Source organism: Nicotiana sylvestris, chromosome 2 (genome assembly GCF_000393655.2).
Source record: "Nicotiana sylvestris chromosome 2, ASM39365v2, whole genome shotgun sequence".
NCBI classification, from domain to species: Eukaryota; Viridiplantae; Streptophyta; class Magnoliopsida; order Solanales; family Solanaceae; genus Nicotiana; species Nicotiana sylvestris.
In genome coordinates this window covers 16,812,907-16,832,695 of record NC_091058.1, presented here as the reverse complement: position 1 = coordinate 16,832,695, position 19,789 = coordinate 16,812,907, and the positions used below count along the sequence as shown (strand labels likewise).

Sequence of the window (19,789 nt, the reverse complement as noted above, 5' to 3'; positions counted from 1 at the left end):
CTAGGTGGGTGTTTTAAATTGAAACTTCAAAAAGATGAAGATCAAAGTTGTATCAAAATTTGGAATTGTATCACGATTGTATCATAATTGTATCACGATTTGTACCTAAAATAATACATGTTACAATACTAATACAAGTATAATATGATGTTATATCAGTTTAAGTTTAGAGTCGGTTTAAGTTGTATTATAATTGTATCACAATTGTGTAAGAATTCTTTCAGGATTGTATCAAACTGGTATCTGAATTATGAGCAGTTGTGAGTTCGTGACGAATTTCACAGTTTGTATTGATAATTATATATTAGTTTTTAGTATTGTATTAGGTATTATTTTGGATATTAACGTACCATCTACAAGTTAGATACAATTGTGATACATTTATGTTTTACATATTGATGCATCTGATACAATTCAAATACAATTATGAAACAGTTATCATACAATTCCTGGATATTTCTTCATTTTCAGCGTTGTCCGGTCTCCCAGCAAAAGAACAATACAATTGATGATTTAGTAATATAAAGCTGTCGGCAATGGTGGGAAGAGAGAAGATGGAGATTATGGGCGTAAAAGGGATTTTGATGTAAAAAAAAAAAGGAGAGAGAAGAGGAGAGGGAAAAAAAAGGAAAGGATATAATTGAATTTCTTAATTGAAAACACTAATAATGAGGTGAGAGCCTTTTAAGGAGAGATCTACACAATTTGTAAGAAAAACCTAAATACTTATTAAAAACTACAAAACATAGAGAACATTGGTAAATAAATTTCTAATATAGTATAGCTAGATAAAAATCCCTAGAACTCAATAGTTAGTCTGCAACCATACGTTATATGGGGACATATACATTTTTTGTTTTGCGTATACTAAATAACCTTTCTTCTCTTTATTTATTTATTTATTTATTTATTGTGGTTGGCCTGGTTGCATTAATTGTTTGTACCTCTAGTAACAATTTTCTTTTTATTTCTTTCTATGTTTGTTTAAAATAAAGGACAAAAGGAACAAGTTCAGTAGCTTGAGGTTATGTCCCATGATTAAGTTGTTACAGTCATGTGTGAAAACGACCACGGATCACTTGTCAATTAGTCAAGGTTCAAAGTTCAAACTAGGATTTTTTTTTGTGTGTGTATATGTTATAAAACATATGGTATTAGTATTACGCATGCACTGCAATTTCCCAATTATTTCCATCCAAACAACCATTTAAGGGACCACATGGACATGGGACTAACTAGCACTTTTCTCATATTTTCTCTCTATATAAACATAACCTAACTGCTGCACCTCTTACACAAACTACAAAGCCTATCTTTAGCTCTCCATATACAAAGTCGCAAACCTTTTTCCGAAAGCAGAGCATTTTATTAATAGAAAAAAGTAATTCAACTTTGGCTTTTCGATCCCATGGACAGGTTACCTAAAAATGGAGCTAATTTTGTGCCTCTTACTCCTCTAACCTTCTTAACCAGAGCCTCCAACTCTTACACCACACGCACCTCTGTTATTTATGCCAATGTCCGCTTCACTTGGCGTCAAACCTACGAGCGTTGTTGTCGTCTCGCTTCTTCGCTCAGGTCCTTAAACATTGTCAAGAATGACGTGGTAAGTTTTGTCATCAATTCAACCTTTTAACGTGGTTAGTCTGTCTTGTTGACGTTCTTAATTCCTTGTCTGGTTGACATGTTATACATGAATTTTGGTTCCATCTAAACAACTGAGAATATGGTCATATGTTAATTTGTTTTTTCAATGATCATGTAGGTCTCGGTCCTGGCACCAAATGTACCGGCCATGTTAGAAATGCATTTTGCTGTGCCAATGGCAGGGGCTGTGCTGAACACCATCAACACTAGGCTAGACCCTAGAAACGTTGCCCTCATTCTCAAGCACTCAGAAGCTAAGGTCTTTTTTGTTGACTATGAATACGTCGACAAAGCTAAAAAGGCCCTTGAAATTCTAATGTCCGACTTGGAAATGCCAATGCCTCTCATTGTTGTAATTGATGACCTCGACTCCCCCACTGGAATCCGGTTAGGGGAGCTCGAATACGAGCTATTGGTGTACCAAGGCAACCCTGAATATGTCCCTGAAAATATTGATGATGAATGGGATCCGATCACTTTGAGCTATACATCAGGTACAACTTCAGAGCCAAAGGGAGTTGTGTACAGCCACAGAGGTGCATTCTTGAGCACTTTGAGTTTAATTTTGGGATGGGAAATGGGTACGGAGTCCGTGTACTTATGGTCCCTCCCAATGTTTCACTGCAATGGGTGGACTTTCACATGGGGAATTGCTGCAAGAGGAGGGACCAATGTCTGCATCCGTAATACTACCGCACAAGAAATTTACTCCAACATAACGCTGCACAAAGTTACGCATATGTGTGCAGCACCTATTGTTCTCAACATAATCCTCGAGGCCAAGCCACATGAGCGGTGCCAAATAACAGCCCCAGTCCAAATACTGGTGGGAGGTGCACCCCCACCAGCTCCACTTCTCGAGAAAATCGAGAGACTAGGGTTCCACGTGGTCCACGCCTATGGCCTCACTGAGGCCACAGGACCAGCGCTCGTGTGCGAGTGGCAATCCAAGTGGAATAAATTACCATGGGAAGAACAAGCCAAGTTGAAGGCAAGACAAGGCCTCGGCATACTGACACTTGCTGATGTTGATGTGAAGAACTTCAAGACTATGCAAAGTGTGCCTCGTGATGGAAAAACAACAGGGGAAATATGCCTGAGGGGAAGCAGCATAATGAAAGGGTACTTAAAGAATGAAAAGGCAAATTCAGAAGTTTTCAAGAATGGTTGGTTTTTCACAGGAGATATGGGAGTGATTCACTCTGATGGTTACTTGGAAATCAAAGACAGATGCAAAGATGTAATCATTTCGGGTGGAGAGAACATCAGCAGCGTCGAAGTAGAAAGTGCAATACTGAAACATCCAAGTGTAATAGAGGCATCTGTTGTGGCAATGCCACATCCTAGATGGGGTGAAAGTCCATGTGCCTTTGTTATATTGAGGGAAACCTCCAAATTTAAAGAAGCAGAGATCATAGCACATTGTCGGAAGAACTTGCCTGGATTCATGGTTCCAAAGAAGGTTAAATTTGTGGAAGAGTTGCCCAAAACTGGAACAGGGAAAGTGCAGAAAAACATATTGAGAGCAGTGGCAAAGACATTTGTGATAACGGAAAATGCAAATCAAACAACCAAAAAGTCAAGCCAAATCAACAGGGAAAAGCCTCGAGCTTACGATCAGAGTCATGAGCAGATTCTTGCTTTGTCTCGTCTTTAGAGATTGAATAAATGCTTAAAGAAAGACTTGTACAAAAGACTTGCAGCTGTTTGAATACTTTTACTTGGAGTAATTTTTTTTTTTTGGTTGCCATTCAGTTTTTTATTTCAGAGAATCAATGTAAAATCACATCTCTAATTTCAGTTAACCATGTAAGTTGTCTTCCTTACACATTAAGTGCATTCTATATACTATATTTGTTAAGAAAAAGTTGCTAAGTCACAGTTTTGCAGGATACATAAGACGATGCACCATTGGATGATTGAATGATCTATCATAAAACTCCTGAATTATGCCTGAGAATAACGTCTTTCTTGGTAATTGGCTAACATACAAATTTCAATCAACTTGAAAATAAATTCTTAAAAGTTAAAACTACAAAGTCAAAGTTATGGTGAGGAAAGTGTACAGGTTGGTTTGGATTTTTCAATTACCAAACTAAACCAATAGCGTCGGGTTTTAAATCTAAAACCAAACCAAACCAAACCAACAAAGTCCATTTTTCAATCTCGATTTTTTCCCGGTAAAGTCTTCATAGCACAAAGTATGTAACTCGTGCTCCAAATATTTCTTTAGTCCTAGTAAGATACAATTATATAATGTATTTTCCAAGAAAATAACATAATAATATGAGATAAGTCATAGTATCACACTAAATATTCAATAACAAAGATAATAAAATTACATAAAGCAATATTGTTAATTAATAAGTCATAATGAAAAGTAACATAATATAAAAATACTATATAGGTCATGATAAAATAAGTATAGCTAATAAGTACTATTAATTACATAATTAAGTACTAAAGAAAAGATAAACTAAGTTATGTATTTCCATTATAAATCAATGTAAAACTAAAAAATAGATATCCAACATTATCGTCATTTCTAGTGCTGAATTGAATTTCTTTTGTCAGCACTAGTATTGATTTGAACTTTGTTTGGGTTACTACATTTATGGGCTATAAAATTTATTTACCGTTCAAGAATGTTAAGTCCAAACTTGAAATAAAAGGTTAAAAGATAAAACTGTGAAAGTTCAAAAAATATTTATAAATTACACTATAATAAATATTTATATATATAAAATATTTTTAAAAATTATATAAATGTACTATCGGGTTGGTTTGGTTTCGATTTGACTTTTTCAGTTAAAATCAAATCAAACCAATTATGGTCGGATTTTTTTTCCTATACCAAACCAAACCACAATCGATTTTTTTTTCCCCGGTTTGACTCGGATTATCAAACCAAACCAAACTACTAGGAATCAGAAAAATATAGGCCAGGGATTGTAGTGTTTCATCATGACATATATAGTCGGATCGCATTTAGGTAGTGAATTGACATTGAAAGCTGAAATCGCATGGTGATTGAGTTGCTCCTCTCCAGCCTTAGAAGAATTGTTGCACATATTCTGCTTTTCAAAAAAAAATTGCCAAAAGTGATCTTTATGAATGTGTCCTGACAACTCCTTTTATGCTTTCTCCTTGAAATAGTGCACATATTGTCCAACCAAGAGTGATTGCTGTGTAACGAATGTGTAGTCTCCTTCAACTGACACAACACAACTATCTCAAATGCCGTTGCCAAAAAGGAAATAATTGAGCACTATCAATACATACAAATTAAACTCTTATAAACAATTTATGGGAGAATATCTTTTCTCTTGTCTGAGTATTTCTTATGTCCTCCGGACGCAAAAATTAGGTCATTGAAATGTGGATATGGTTGAGCTTCCTCTGCCTCATATTTCACCAAAGGGATTGCTGATATTTTCTAAGCACTTCTCAAGGAGAGGTCCTTTGTGAGTCATTCCGATGCATGTTTCGTATGTTAGTTTTATATATATATATAAAGTGAAAAACTACTGAATTTGTTGTTGTTATATATATAAAGGTGAAGAGTCAAATAGGGTTGTCCTTTTTTTTTTTTTTTTTTTGTACCTTATATATCACTTGAGAAGTTATAAGAGAAGTCCTACCTAAGAGAACTTTTGCTGCTATTATTACTTTCCGAAACCAGAATAATTTTGATAAACTCTCCATATACAAAAACCGGAAAGTCTGAAATAGTGGGGCATTTGCGTCTATACCTGTTTTTTGTGTCATGTTTTAACTTGTTCCCGCGTAAAAAAATTTGCAAGCGTACCCGCTTTTTCGCATAACTTCAGCATACGGGGCTGAAGTAGCAAAGACAATCACGCAAAACTTCAGTATTCTAGTGGACGGGCCTAAAGTAACAAGTGTGCTGAAGTTTTTATTTTGTAACTGGCAAACTTCAACTCTAGAGCTGAAGTTTTTGTTTTTGTTTCGTAACTGGCGAACTTCAGCTCTACAGCTGAAGTTATTTAGTTAACCTAGATACTAATAACTCCTTTGATTATCCTTCGGGTTGAAGAGTAATGTCTTCTCCGGATTGTGCCATGTCTTCTCATGTGAGAAATAAGCTCCTTTTGTTCCATCTATTTCATTAAGTTAGGACTCATCTTCTGTGAAAAATGTGAATATTTGTAATTTTAATTTACATTTAAATGCCAAGTTTATGATGTTCCATTTAGAAGGATATCCAGTTGTAATGGATCCAATATATTTTCTACTTAGTTGAGATTCTCCTGTATATGATTCGAGAGAGTTGCAAAGCAAGAAGGAGAAAGGGGGTTGAAGTTATTTAAAAAGTGGGTACAAGTTAAAAGTTTAAAAAAAAATGGATATAGGTTAAATGAGGGCGACCAAATAGGGCGCCCCGTGCAATGTTTACGAAATAGTCCATTTTCTTCTTTTTTTCCCCTATACTGAATCAAATTTAAAACTCCACATCTTTAGGCAAAAACCAAAACAAAGCAGGTTATTCCTAATTCAAGGAACAATAGGGGCCATTCATCCATACTAATCATAAGATGGAAATGAAGAGATCACTGGAAATTCAAATCATTTGCAAAATAGAAAAGACTAACGAAACAAGGAGCATGACATATTCTAACATAGGGAGCTTCTAAATACATAGCTTACATATTCTACTCTATATCTCCTAATGAACCATGCTACTCCCATTTCCAGACTTTCATGTTTAACATGAAGAACAAGCGAAGTCCAGTCAAAGATTAGGAAAGGTTTAATGAATTTATGAACAATGCAGAATTTTAAGTACAGCATGATGTAGCTCGGGTCCCTTCTGCTGGTCTGTCTACAAGAACCATTCCTGCTGGATTTTGGGCAGGTTGAGCTCTAGGCAACCGTTTAGCTGCAAAATACCAAACTCAGGGGATCAGGGTATAGAAGCGAATAAAAAAGACATTCAACTGGTAAAATGACCTACATAAAGTGCTAGTTCTAAAAGAATAAAAATTTCATACTTCCATTAATTCTTTAATTGTGGAAAGCTAGACAACTGTTAGTCCCATCTTGAGCTCCCAAAGAGCAATCACATAGAAGTTTAATAACTCAGTAAAATATATTTAAATTTTTTTTAAAAGTCAATAAGGTATATATAACTTTAAAAAACTAGTAACTTTTAGAGCAGTCGCTCCCCAACTGCCACCCTTTCCTCTCAACTCCAAGGTTGCTGGAGGTTACAATCCTGTTTTAGAGTATTGCTGTATCATTTCCTTATGGCAGGTAACTGCAGGTATTCACCTCCTGAATCTCATGTCACTACCACCCCTAAGATATCTCCTGAAATTGTAACTATAGGACTATAAAAGAGATTGTCTCTCTATCGCCCCACCCCACCCGTGTACATAATAGCACATCCATAAATACACAATTGGATTGCAAATGGAAAAATATATGTTGAACAGCATATTATATTAGTAATAGCAGGGGAAAAAATTAAGTGAAGTTGGTGTGCTAGAAAAAATGTCATGTAAAAGAGTAACCTCCAACAGTTGGACGGAGGGAGTATTGTTTGGAAAAGTCTGCTAACAAGTGCTCTATGTTAATCCAATAATTGATAGTTCCATTCATATCTTTTTTTATTTGAGGCGACACTCTTAATAATAGTGTTCCAACTTCCAACTACAGTATCTATTTTGCAAGTGAAAACAAAACCATTTAATTTTCTCTTTCTATTAATTAGGTTACACTAATCAATTACACTCAAACTAAATGCTCTATGGGTTTGTAGAGTTGACTGCATTCACAGTCCGAGGTGGTAAAACTAATTTGTAAACATTAAAGGGGTAATCTACAGAGCCCTGATCCTTGAGGGGAGGCATAGGCAGCACTTAAGTCCTTGCTAGAGCTCCTCCTGTACAGTGGAAGTGATGGCAATTCCAATAGAAGCCTCGTTCCTATTTGACGTGCTAGTGAAACAAACAGCAACAATTATCAACTATCCACTGGTCATACAGCAAAAATGTCTGTTACCAGAAACTGCCCTGGATCCAAACATGGATCCAACTATAATTGTAATTACAAATATCCCATTCTCTTGAGATCACGATTACTCCACTCTCGAGCAACCCAGTTTAAGCTCAATGACTATAAGATTGAAGTGAGCCATGCTTGCTTAGGTCCGACCTCCAAGAAAATCTAACTTGACAGTGGTGTATATATACTTTCATAACAACTTATTTAATATAATTTTTTTGTTGTGTGTGTGTGTGTGGGGGGGGGGGGGGATCCACCTTAGTGGTGACACTTTCACCCGTTTATGGTCTATCAGATGCTCATGCGAAAAAGTTGTCTGGAAACTGGGAATTAACATGTTTTACCAAAAGAACCATTTCCAGCATCATCTCGTGTTTAGCAGCATGAATCGAAGTGAGCATACATCATTGCGATGGGGACTTGGGGAGAGTGGGAATGGGGCATAATTTGATAACAGTTGTAGTATTGATAAGAGTTTAGGTATGTCGAAAATATGAATTACATAGAAGACTTAAAGTTGTTTTCCCCTATTCAATATAACATAGTTTGCTTGAGGAGAACTGTCTCAGGAATTCACCATAATCAAACACTTTTAAAATAAACACAAGTAAATTCCCACAGCAAAACTTTGTAAGATCTCATAAAAATGTTTGCTGCGAAAATGGTCAAACGAGAAAAGCTATTCCTTAACAAATGAGAGAAAGCACCTCATGAGCCTTTTCAAGCTTTTCCAATTGAAAAGTAATGAAAAAGAGAAGATAAATGTGAATTATCTCTCCTCACACCAAATAACATGAAGGGACAATACTCTCAGACGAGTTGGATCTTAGAAAGTGACAAACTAAGCACCGAGGCACTAGAGGATGCCTTAAAAACTATGGTATGGTAAACAGACGCTCAAGCGAATAAGTGTGCTTAAGCTTTAGAGCTAGATGTAGCGAGATCTGAGTAGTCTGTCTCGAGTCACTTAGGCAGCACTTCAACCCTTTGAGTGCAGGTTCAATAATAAGCCTATCTTATGATTTTTAGATTTAATAATTATTAAATGCTGTTAATGCGGTAATGCCAAAATAATGTAAATAAAAAGAATGTGAAATTCGTAAGAAAAAAAAAAACAGATATCATAGGATAAGCACAAGATGACAACTAGCGAAGGTAAAACTACATTTGACCTATACCATTAAGATTCAAAAACTTGGATGCATAATTATACTGCCTGCTCTCAGTATACCATCAGAAATAAATGAAAAACAAAAGAGCAACAAAAGGAAAACGAGAAAAGCAATGCAAGATACCTATTTCATAGAAAATATCATTGACATTCACAGCCGTTTTGGCAGAGGTCTCCATGAAAAAGAGGCCATTTTCTTCCGCATACAAGCGTGCCTCCTGTAAAGTCACCAACAACACTATATTAGAACATCAATATCCCAAAACAATGAAGATATTGTAGATATTAGATAAAAAAGATACAATAAGTTAACTAACAACAAATGACTACGCAGAGTGACAAGGCGTAGCTGATTCCCTAGTAACTGGAAGTTTGCCTTCCACGTTCCAAAAATGCTACAGTAGCCATCAGAAGCTAAAATTCAGTGATCCCATTATTTATCCTGCTCTTCTACAATTTAGTGTAGACTTTGGTCTCTAAATCCAGCTCAACTTAAGAATATCGATTTCTAGTGATCTCCTCTAAGAACTTTAAATATTTATGTCTTTTTGATTCCCTTCAAGAGATTAGTATTTTTAACATTCAAGGTTCAAAAAGACATTGGCATATGATCTAAAAAAGCTTAACAACAACAAATTACATGATAGGTAGGTGGTAGATTGAGAACTCGTTCCTGTTCCGCAATTGAAGAGATCTATGTATCACCTAAGATTATACAAGTATGACCTATCTTTTAATTGCAGGAAACTTAATTATGAAATAGCATTTCAAAAAAAAAAAAAAAAATGAAGGCAGCAGACTTCTCCTTGAGCACTAATTGCAGTGGGTTAAATTTACCTAAGCCCTAAAGTAATTCCCACAAGAAACTATGCGTATGAGAGCTTAACAAAGCATAATCTGCTCAAAATGCAGAAAAGGAAAAAATGTGCAGCTTAACGTCCAACATAAAAATAGGCTGATTATGATGAAGCCTCTGAATACAGTAATAGCTGCAGAGGATTCACATAGTTGACCCCAACCTGTTTGCAATTCATACGTACTTGATTCATATTGATTCTCACCAAAATGAGTATCCTCAGCTTTATATCATGCTCTAAAGCTGAAGATCTTAAAGACAGATGAAATGTTTCTGTACCTCAAACCTATAATCCAATATATGAATGGTGCCCTTGTTAAGAAACCTTAAGCAAGGACAATAAAAAGCACTAGTAACTCCTTTTTTTTAAATGCAACCTTAAAGATCAGATATGTGTTTAGCTGAGACAACTAGCAATGCATAAAATCACCATCCAAGAAGTGTGATATCACAGATGGCTGGCAAGGACCAATTAAAGGAACCCAAGATAAGAAAATGATGGGCAGTAAACATTGGATTACCAAAAGTTACAACTTACTTCTGCAGTAACCTTCCTTCTATCTTCTAGATCGGCCTTGTTGCCAGCAAGAGCCATGACCATGTTAGGATTACCTGCCACATTGTCAGCAAACTGCTTCATTTAATTGAAAACCTCGTGCAACGAAAGTCCTGGTTATTTTAAAACAGAACTTAGATCATTAAAAGAAAAGCTGACGCTAAGAAGAAAACCATTCACGAAAGATAAAAAGTAACAAGATAATTTCTCCAGTTTTTTAGACATCTTATAATTTATAAAAGAGCTGTTAGGGTATATCTCAAAAAAGAGCTATTCGGATAAGTTACTCAAAATAGAAAGAAGATTATAACTCCACTTTTTTATTTACATAAAGTAGGTAGGTTGAAGGAATGAGCACCTTGCTTCTGCAATTCCTGCACCCATTTTTTTGCCCTTGCAAACGAATCCTAAATTAGCAGAAAACATAAGACAACATCTCAATTTAGATAAATAGACATATGCATAAACATGCAGACATCCATATTACAGTGTTATTTTTTGAGAAGGAATATTACAGAGTTATGATCATGCAAAACTGAAGCAGAATTAGTAAGCAAAAGCCAGAGTAAATCTGAATAAGAATTCTCCGTCAGCAGTCTTAATTCAATAGAGAACAAAAATTATCCACTGCTCTCATTTTATGCAAAGTCCTCCCACCCCTAACGAACAAAATATTCCACAAACTGGGATTTTTGAAAACAGCATAACTGCATTTTCTGCACTTTTTGTCTGATACTTTTGAAATGGGCATTAAATACCTTAACCTTCTAAAGTTTTGCAAAAATAGGGACCGCCTCTTAACTGCGTTAATTTATGGACAGAGAAAGTCATTTGCAAACCAACATTAGCTTTTTTTAATTGGCTCCAAATCTACCATTTTCAACCTTACAAGAACATGAAATGAAGCTACCATTATTCCAATTTCTTTTCACATGCAATACCAGTATATATCAAAAGTAAAATAAGTTAATAAGCCAACAGCGACAGCACTTTTATTGACCCACTTGATAGTTAATTTTCCCTTTAGGATAGTTTCTCACCGAGCTAGTGATATCATAGACGATAATAGCAGCAGCAGCTCCTCTATAGTACATAGGCGCTAAGCTATGGTACCTCTCCTGCCCAGCAGTATCCCATATCTCAAACTTCACCGTAGCATTATTAACTGCCAGCGTAGACGAAAAGAAAGCTGCCCCGATCGTCGATTCCTGTATTATCATAATCAACACAATTAATCCAGATTAGTTGGGCCAGTGGGATTTGAAATACGAGATGCTTAAAGCAAAACATAATAACAATAATAATCAACATCTGATATGGAGTAAAACAGAGGAGCTTGCGGAAGTTGTACATCGCGCTGCATAGTTGAGACATAACGGTCAATTAGTTAGGATTAAAGAGCTTTATAGATGTTTATTAAGTTCCTTATCTTTTAAATTAGAAGTTCCTTAAATTACACATTGATCCCTTAATTTCCTTTTCTTATATAAACTAAGTCCTGCCCAGAATTGTACTGAGATGGCAGATTGAGTAGAGTATACAGCTGTAATCCTTAGGTCGTTTTCATGATTTTCTCCTCTATATAGGTTGTAATTATCTCCTTTTATGGATAGGAATGAAGACCTCTTTTATTTTGCCCTAATTTATCTTTGCATTTGTAATGAAACAATAAAAGAAGAAGAACAATATTGCAGAGAAAAAGAGAGGAAATTCTTATTGAATTTTGGGATGATTTACAATGGGGTAAGACCCCTCTATTTATAGGGGGGAAATGACTTAGCCACAAAGTAAAACTCTTTACAAGATAGACATTCACTCTAAATAGAATTCTATTCATAACACTCCCCCTTGAATGTCTACTCAATAAGTAAATGTGCCTCGTTAAAACCTTAACTAAAATAAAACCCAATAGGAAAAAAAATTCTAGAAAAGGAAAAAGAGTACACATATCTAACAATACGCCTTTTGGTTGCCTCGTTAAAAACCTTGCAAGGAAAACCCAGTGGGACAAAACCTTGTAAGGGAAAAAGAGTGCAACGCGCATTAAACTCCCACTGATAAGAGCATCATTTCACATCCTTGAGCCTTCGCATCCCAATCTTGTGTATTAGCTTCTTGAAGGTTGACGTCGGTAGAGATTTTGTGAACAAATCAGCTATATTATCACTTGAACGAATCTGTAGCACATTGATATTACCATTCTTTTGAAGATCATGTGTGAAAAATAACTTTGGTGAAATGTGCTTTGTTCTATCTCCTTTTATGAATCCTCGCTTCAATTGAGTTATGCATGTTGCATTGTCTTCATACAAAATCATGGGTAGTTTGTCACATTTCAAACCACATTTGTCTCGAATAAGATGTAGTATAGACCTCAACCACACACACTCTCGACTTGCTTCATAAATAGCAATTATCTCGGCATGATTAGATGAAGTAGCCACAATTGATTGCTTACTCGATCGCCAAGATATGGCAGTGCCTCCATAGGTGAACACATAACCTGTTTGAGATCTAGCCTTGTGCAGGTCAGATAAATACCCAGCATCAGCATAACCAACAAGATCGGAATTGCACATATTGCCATAAAATAAGCCCATATCGTTAGTTCCTTTTAGATACCGCAATATGTGTTTGATTCCATTCCAATGTCTCCTTGTAGGAGCAGAGCTATATCTTGCTAAGACATTAACTGAAAAAGTTATGTCAGGCCTTGTAGTATTAGCAAGATACATTAGTGCACCAATTGCACTAAGATATGGTACTTCAGGACCAAGTAGCTCTTCATTCTCTTCTTGAGGTTGGAATGGATCCTTATTCACATCAAGTGATCGAACAACCATCGGAGTACTTAATGGATGTGCTCCATCCATGTAAAACCGTTTCAATACCTTCTCTATGTAGGCAGATTGATGAACAAAAAATCCGTTTGCCAAATGTTCAATTTGCAAACCAAGACATAATTTTGTCTTTCCGAGATCTTTCATCTCGAATTCTTTCTTTAAATAATCAATTGCCTTTTGGAGTTCTATAGGAGTTCCAATAAGGTTTATGTCATCAACATATACGGCAAGTACAACAAATTCCGATGTTGTTTTCTTTATAAAAATATATGGGCAAATGGCATCATTTATATAGCCTTCCTTTAATAAATACTCACTAAGACGATTATACCACATTCGTCCTGATTGCTTTAGACCATACAACAATCTTTGCAATTTGATTGAAAACATTTCCCGGGACTTTGAATTATTTGCTTTAGGCATTTTGAATCCCTCGGGAATTTTCATGTATATCTCATTATCAAGTGAGCCATAAAGGTAGGCGGTAACCACATCCATTAAATGCATGTCCACCTTTTCATAAACATCAAAACTAATGAGATAACAGAACGTTATAGCATCCATAACGGGTGAATATGTCTCTTCATAATCGACACCAGGCCTTTGTGAAAATCCTTGTGCAACAAGGCGTGCCTTATATCTTTGTACCTCGTTTTTCTCATTTCTCTTGCGTACAAAGACCCATTTATAGCCAACAAGCTTAACACCATTAGGTGTTTGGACTACATGCCCAAAAACTTCACGTTTTACAAGTGAATTCAACTCTGATTGGATTGCTTCTTGCCATTTTGGCCAATCAAGTCTTTGTCGACATTCTCCAACAGATTAAGGTTCAAGATCCTCACTTTCTTGCATAATGCTAGATGCAACATTATATACAAAGACATAATCCACCACTATATCCACTTGATTCAAATTTGTCTTAATATCGATTGGATTTATTGATAGTTCCTTATTTTCTTGAGTCTCGGGCTCAGTGGATTCCTCATGAATCTCAGAATTTATTAAATTGTGGATTTCTTCATGAGATTCTTTCGTAGTGTCATTTTGATCATTAGTTTTCCTTTTTCTAGGATTTCGATCTTTGGAACCTAATGGTCTGCCATGTTTTAGGCGTGCTTTTGACCCACTAGCTATGACACTAGAAGAATGTCCAACAGAGACATCAATACGGATTGGAACATTCTCTGCAAGGATATGTGATTTTGTTATCCTTTTCAGATCCGTAAATGCGTCTGGCATTTGATTTGATATTCTCTGCAAATGGATAATCTTTTGCACATCTTTTTCACAAATAGAGGCACGTGGATCAAGATGAGAAAAGGATGGATTTTTCCACAAAATTTCCCGTTTGTTTTCACCAACTTCTCCCCTAATTTTGGGAAAAGTGTCTCATCGAATCAACAGTCTGCAAATCGAGCAGTGAATAAATCCCCCGTTAATGTTTCAAGATAGCGAATAATGGAGGGTGATTCAAACCTAACATATATTCTTAACCTTCTTTGGGGACCCATTTTGGTGCGATATGGCGGTGCTACAAGCACATATACTGCGCATCCAAAAATTCTTAAATGGGATATATTAGGTTCATGACCCAAAACTAATTGCAACGGGGAATATTTATGATAATTTGTCGGTCTGAGACGAACTAGCATTGATGCATGCAAAATGGCGTGACCCCTAATAGAAGTGGGCAGCCTCGTTTTCATAAGTAACGGTCTTGCTATCAATTGCAGACATTTAATTAAAGACTCTGCAAGACCATTTTGAGTGTGAACATGAGCTACAGGATATTCCACTTTTATCCCAATTGATAAGCAATAATCATTAAATGCTTGGGTATGAAAACTCAGCAGCATTATCAAATTTAATAGACTTAATTGGATTATCGGGAAATTGTGCCCGTAATCGAATTATTTGTGCCATTAATTTTGCAAACGCGAGGTTGCGAGATGACAATAGGCACACATGGGACCATCTAGAAGATGCGTCTATTAAGACCATAAAATATCTAAACGACCCACTAGGTGGGTGAATAGGTCCACAAATGTCCCCTTGTATACGTTCCAAAAACGTAGGGGACTCAATTCCAACCTTTGTTGGTGATGGTCTAAATAGGGAATTATGGAGATCGAGCATTAAGGTTGTAGGTTAGGGGAAATTGTGATTTCTTTTTTTACAGCGCACTAGAGTGAGACTAGCCAGTTAGGAATTAGTCTTAAAATGCTATTGATCAGTTACTGATGATGGGCTTTATCTGTTGTTTATTAGTATACCTTACATCTTCCTCGTATTTCCTATATCTCTTATATTGCTGTTATTTTGTTATTTTATGGTATTTATGTTATGTTATGGATTTTATGGTATTTTATGTTATTTTATTATGAGTCTATTGATAGTACTAATATAGTGTCTCTTGTTGCCTTCTTGAGCCGAGGGTCTCCTGGAAACAGCCTCTCTGCCCCTCGGGGTAGAGGTAAGGTCTGCGTACATATTACCCTCCCCAGACCCCACTTGTGGGATTACACTGGGTTGTTGTTGTTGGTGGTGGTGGTGGTGATGGTCTAATAATTAACTTGCCTTGATAACAAGAAGTGCAAGAAAATTCATTATTTAAAAGAATCTTTAAATTCTTTAATGAATGCCCATTTGAGTTTTCTATAATTCGTCTCATCATAATTGATCCAGGGTGTCCCAATCGATCATGCCAAAGTACAAAAGTATTGAAATCAGTAACCTTTTGGTTCACAATAGAATGTGCCTCAATTGCACTAATTCTTGTCCAATACAGGCCACAAGATAAAGATGGGAACTTCTCAATAACCCTCTTTTGGCCAGAGGCATTCTTGGTAATGATGAAATATTCAAGATTATTCTCATCCATTGTCTCAATATGATATCCATTTCGGCGGATATCTTTAAAGCTCAACAAGTCCCTCTTGGACTTGGAGGAAAACATTGCATTCTCTATGATAAGTATCGTTCCCTTAGGCAGAGTTATAGTAGCTCTTCCAGAGCCTTCAATTAATTTACTACTACCAGAAATTGTAGTAACATCTGTCTTACATATACTTAAATGAGAGAAATATTTCTTCTCTTTAAATATTGTATGTGTCGTACATGAATCAACTAAACAAATATTTTTACAATTGAACGTTGATCCATATTTGCTTTGTGAGATATCCATATTTGCTTCTCATATTTTGACATACAAAAGAAATATACGAATAAGCGTTAGTATTTTCAGAGAAAATAGGAAGAAAACAAAGTTAAACCAATGATAAATAATGACATCTTAATAACAATTACGCAACTAATAGTGTACTATGAACTATTCAGTGAGTATATTATTATTTACATAATTTCTATGCATATGACTATTGATAACAAAATAACAGCTTAATTACAACAAAACAAGTCAAACATTGATAATATAGTTGTTCAGCAAATTAAAAATTATACAGTTGTTTTGTATTTTTAATTTTATTTCTTTAATTATTCTACATACACAGAGCTGCATGCGTGCATGTGAATGTGTTTATATATTCTACTAAGTCATTGTTCATCAATCAAGCATTAATTGAGAATTGCATAAAAAAATATTTCTATTAAATTTAAAACTTCTTTAAAATATAGACAATATATATACATCATATTATAATTACTTTATAGGTTAAACATGATAATGTCATGTATCAAAGATCACATGCACACTCCAATTTGAAACAATATTTACTATGAGTTATTTAAATTGCATTAAGTATTAATAAAACCAAATTACCTACTTATTTAATCACACAACAATGTAATGGTAACAATGTTTTTTTTTTTGATACTGCGACTTTAGAGTTGCATTATACAAGTCACACTAAAAAAAACGATGAGTCACGTTAATTGCAAGCAAACATCTCAGTTTATACCATTATCTGACAGTGTTATCATATTAGAACACATAAACACTAGTTGTGAAATCATCATCTACATTTTCAGAAAATTCATTACTAAAGTTAAGATGACGCTTTTTCTATGAGCTATACTATTTTATAAAATAAATAATACTAATGACTACTACTCATGTAAAGAACTATGGTTACATGATGTTTATTCACTAGCTAATACAAATAAGCAAAATCAAACTACTCAATCTTTCTTAACCACAGATCCATCACCGATCAAGTGGTCTATTTTTCTATCAGGGCACTCAAAGAAGTCTGGCACATCTAAATGGGTGATGTCAAATTCATTGTCATAGACAAAATTAGCTTTAGGGCCTTTATTCTTTAGAGATGTTTGATAAAGTTCAACCAAATGTCTTGGTACACGACAAATATTTGTCCAATGCCCTTTTCCACTTTTGGTGGTTATTTCTCTTCGGAGGGTGATTAACACCAGGAAAATTTCTTCCTTGTCTACGGCCACGACCATGACCACGACCACGAATAGGGCCACGGCCTTTTCCACGCTTAGCATAATGGGAATACACCTCATCCACTTCAGGCAATAGTGTAGACCCAGTGGGTCAATTTTCGTGATTTCTCATGAGCAATTCATTGTTTCGTTCAGCCACAAGGAGAAGAGAAATCAACTCAGAGTACTTTTTGAAACCTTTCTCTTTGTACTGCTATTGCAGGACCATATTGGAGGCATGAAACGTTGTAAACGTTTTTTCAAACATATCATAATCAGTGATAGTATCTCCACAGAGTTTCAATTTAGAAGTAATTCTGAACATCGCAGAATTATATTCAGAAACAGACTTAAAGTCTTGGAGCCTCAGATGAGCCCAATCATATCGTACTTGTGGAAGAGTGACCAACTTTAAGTTGTCGTATCTTTCCTTTAATCCATTCCACAAAACAAGTGGATCTTTGACTGTGAAATATTCTATTTTCAACCCTTCATCAAGGTGATAGCTCAAGAAAATCAAGGCCTTAGCACAGTCTTGGGTGGATACTTTAGTTTTGTCTTTAATGGCGTCTCCAAGACTCATTGCATCTAAATGGATTTCAGCATCCAACACCCATGTCATATAGTTCTTGCCCGAAATTTCAAGGGCAACGAACTTTCTTTTCATAATGTCAATCATAGTTAAAAAGAGGAGAAAAGTTATACCTTAGTCTTCCCAAAGGCTTCTTGAGACGGTAGAGTATCGTGCTGATAACGTGTAATGAAATAATAAAAGAAGAAGAACAATATTGCAGAGAAAGAGAGAGAGAAAATTCTTATTGAATTTTGGGATAATTTACAATGGGGTAAGACCTCTCTATTTATAGGGGGAAAATGACTTAGCCACAAAGTAAAACTCTTTACAAACTCTTTACAGGATAGACATTCACTCTAGAATTCTATTCATAACAGATTTCTCTTTTCTTTTCCTTTTTTCCTTCTTTTTCCGGTTCACTTCACTGTTCCATTGCCTTGCGTATCAACATCACAGTTCACAATCAATCAACCAATAAAAACAAATTTCATCAACTTGAAAGTACAGAACCCTAAAAAGTCAAAATTAGAGGCTTGAATGTCAAAATCGAAGGGTCAATAAAAGAATAGAAGAATACTTGAAATTCAAGGAATTGGCCCTTGACGAATCGTATAACCAAGCTTGATTTACCAGCTCCCATGTCGCCTAACAATACCTAAAAATCAAATAGAAATTTACTGTTAAAAAGATTTGAAAGCTATAAATTAAAATTAATTTGTGATGCATGGATGACAGAACTTACGAGTTTTGCATTGAGATTGTTGTGACCACCGGATGCCATGAAAAATGAATGAAATATAGATTGGTAAGAAATAAGAAAAGAAATGGAGAATTTACAGAGGGAGAAGGATCTGTTTTCTTTATGCAGAATTGAAGAAGAGCTAACAAAATTCGTTCCTCTCGAAAGCAAGAGAGTTGGACACGAAATGATCCCACTGTTCTTTTTGGACTTTTCTTCCCACCCACCGACCAACACTCTTTTTTTGTTCTTTCTTCCTTTTGCTGAGCCCAATAATTCAAGTTGGCCTTTTCTTCTTATAAATACAACCCCAACATAAAAATTTCAGCCCAGTAACACCTTGTCTCGCGATCTCAAATGTCCCCATAGCCTCATGCTCCTTTCTTTCTTTTTTTTCGGTTTGGGGGGAGGTTATGAAGGGATACAGGACCCATCCTTAATTAAAAGTTAAGTAACTCTACTGATAATCTATATATCTATTAAAGCAAGAAGGTTATCATATATAATTAACATTATGATTAAATCAAGTGGTAAGCCAATAAATGTCAATAATAACTTTATTCTATATTTGATTATTTTAGTTATAATATATATATACACACACGGAATTTGAATTAAAATATAATTTTGAATTTATATATAAAGTTCTAAAATTCGAATTTAAATTAAAAATAAAATTTATCTTTTTTTATCATGTTATCATATGCAATCATATTAGGAACTTTTGTTATTTTTTCTAATTATTTAAATACTACTTCGCCTCTAGAAAAAAAAAACTACTCCATATAACTATAAAATTCTTTCACATTTAAAATCCTATAAGTATAGTTCTTTGAAACACTGTAGCTAGATTTGAATAAAACGAAATTCTTTTAAAATAAATGTAATATATAGGGTACACGTCTATATTTATCTAAATAACAAAAAAGAGTTTACAAAACCAAATAAAAATTTACTTATATATATAAT

The 19,789-nt window shown here is 35.1% G+C and overlaps 2 protein-coding genes across 2 annotated transcripts; one reads left to right on the top strand and one right to left on the bottom strand.

Moving 5' to 3' along the window:
* Positions 1-1,278: 1,278 nt before the first annotated feature.
* On the top strand, positions 1,279-3,495 carry LOC104230340 (trans-cinnamate:CoA ligase, peroxisomal-like). The gene is made up of 2 exons (XM_009783120.2): positions 1,279-1,606; positions 1,766-3,495. Exons 1-2 carry the CDS (start codon positions 1,409-1,411, stop codon positions 3,302-3,304), a joined length of 1,737 nt encoding a protein of 578 aa, XP_009781422.1. The 5' UTR covers positions 1,279-1,408; the 3' UTR covers positions 3,305-3,495.
* A 2,723-nt stretch (positions 3,496-6,218) lies between these two features.
* On the bottom strand, positions 6,219-19,086 carry LOC104230339 (ras-related protein RHN1). Its single transcript, XM_009783119.2, has 7 exons — positions 18,824-19,086; positions 18,659-18,736; positions 11,298-11,465; positions 10,616-10,664; positions 10,240-10,313; positions 8,970-9,063; positions 6,219-6,547 (listed from the first exon to the last, which is right to left on the bottom strand). Exons 1-7 carry the CDS (start codon positions 18,860-18,862, stop codon positions 6,447-6,449), a joined length of 603 nt encoding a protein of 200 aa, XP_009781421.1. The 5' UTR covers positions 18,863-19,086; the 3' UTR covers positions 6,219-6,446.
* Positions 19,087-19,789: the final 703 nt, after the last annotated feature.

Excerpts from the sequence above, each read along its gene's own strand:
- LOC104230340 (XM_009783120.2), top strand. The coding sequence starts at position 1,409 with ATGGACAGGTTACCTAAAAATGGAGCTAATTTTGTGCCTCTTACTCCT. Across the intron at positions 1,607-1,765 it reads ACATTGTCAAGAATGACGTG|GTCTCGGTCCTGGCACCAAA; the intron begins GTAAGTTTTGTC and ends ATGATCATGTAG.
- LOC104230339 (XM_009783119.2), bottom strand. The coding sequence starts at position 18,862 with ATGGCATCCGGTGGTCACAACAATCTCAATGCAAAACTC. Across the intron at positions 10,314-10,615 it reads GCAGGAATTGCAGAAGCAAG|GTAATCCTAACATGGTCATG; the intron begins GTGCTCATTCCT and ends ACAATGTGGCAG. Across the intron at positions 9,064-10,239 it reads GAAGGAAGGTTACTGCAGAA|GAGGCACGCTTGTATGCGGA; the intron begins GTAAGTTGTAAC and ends GTGACTTTACAG.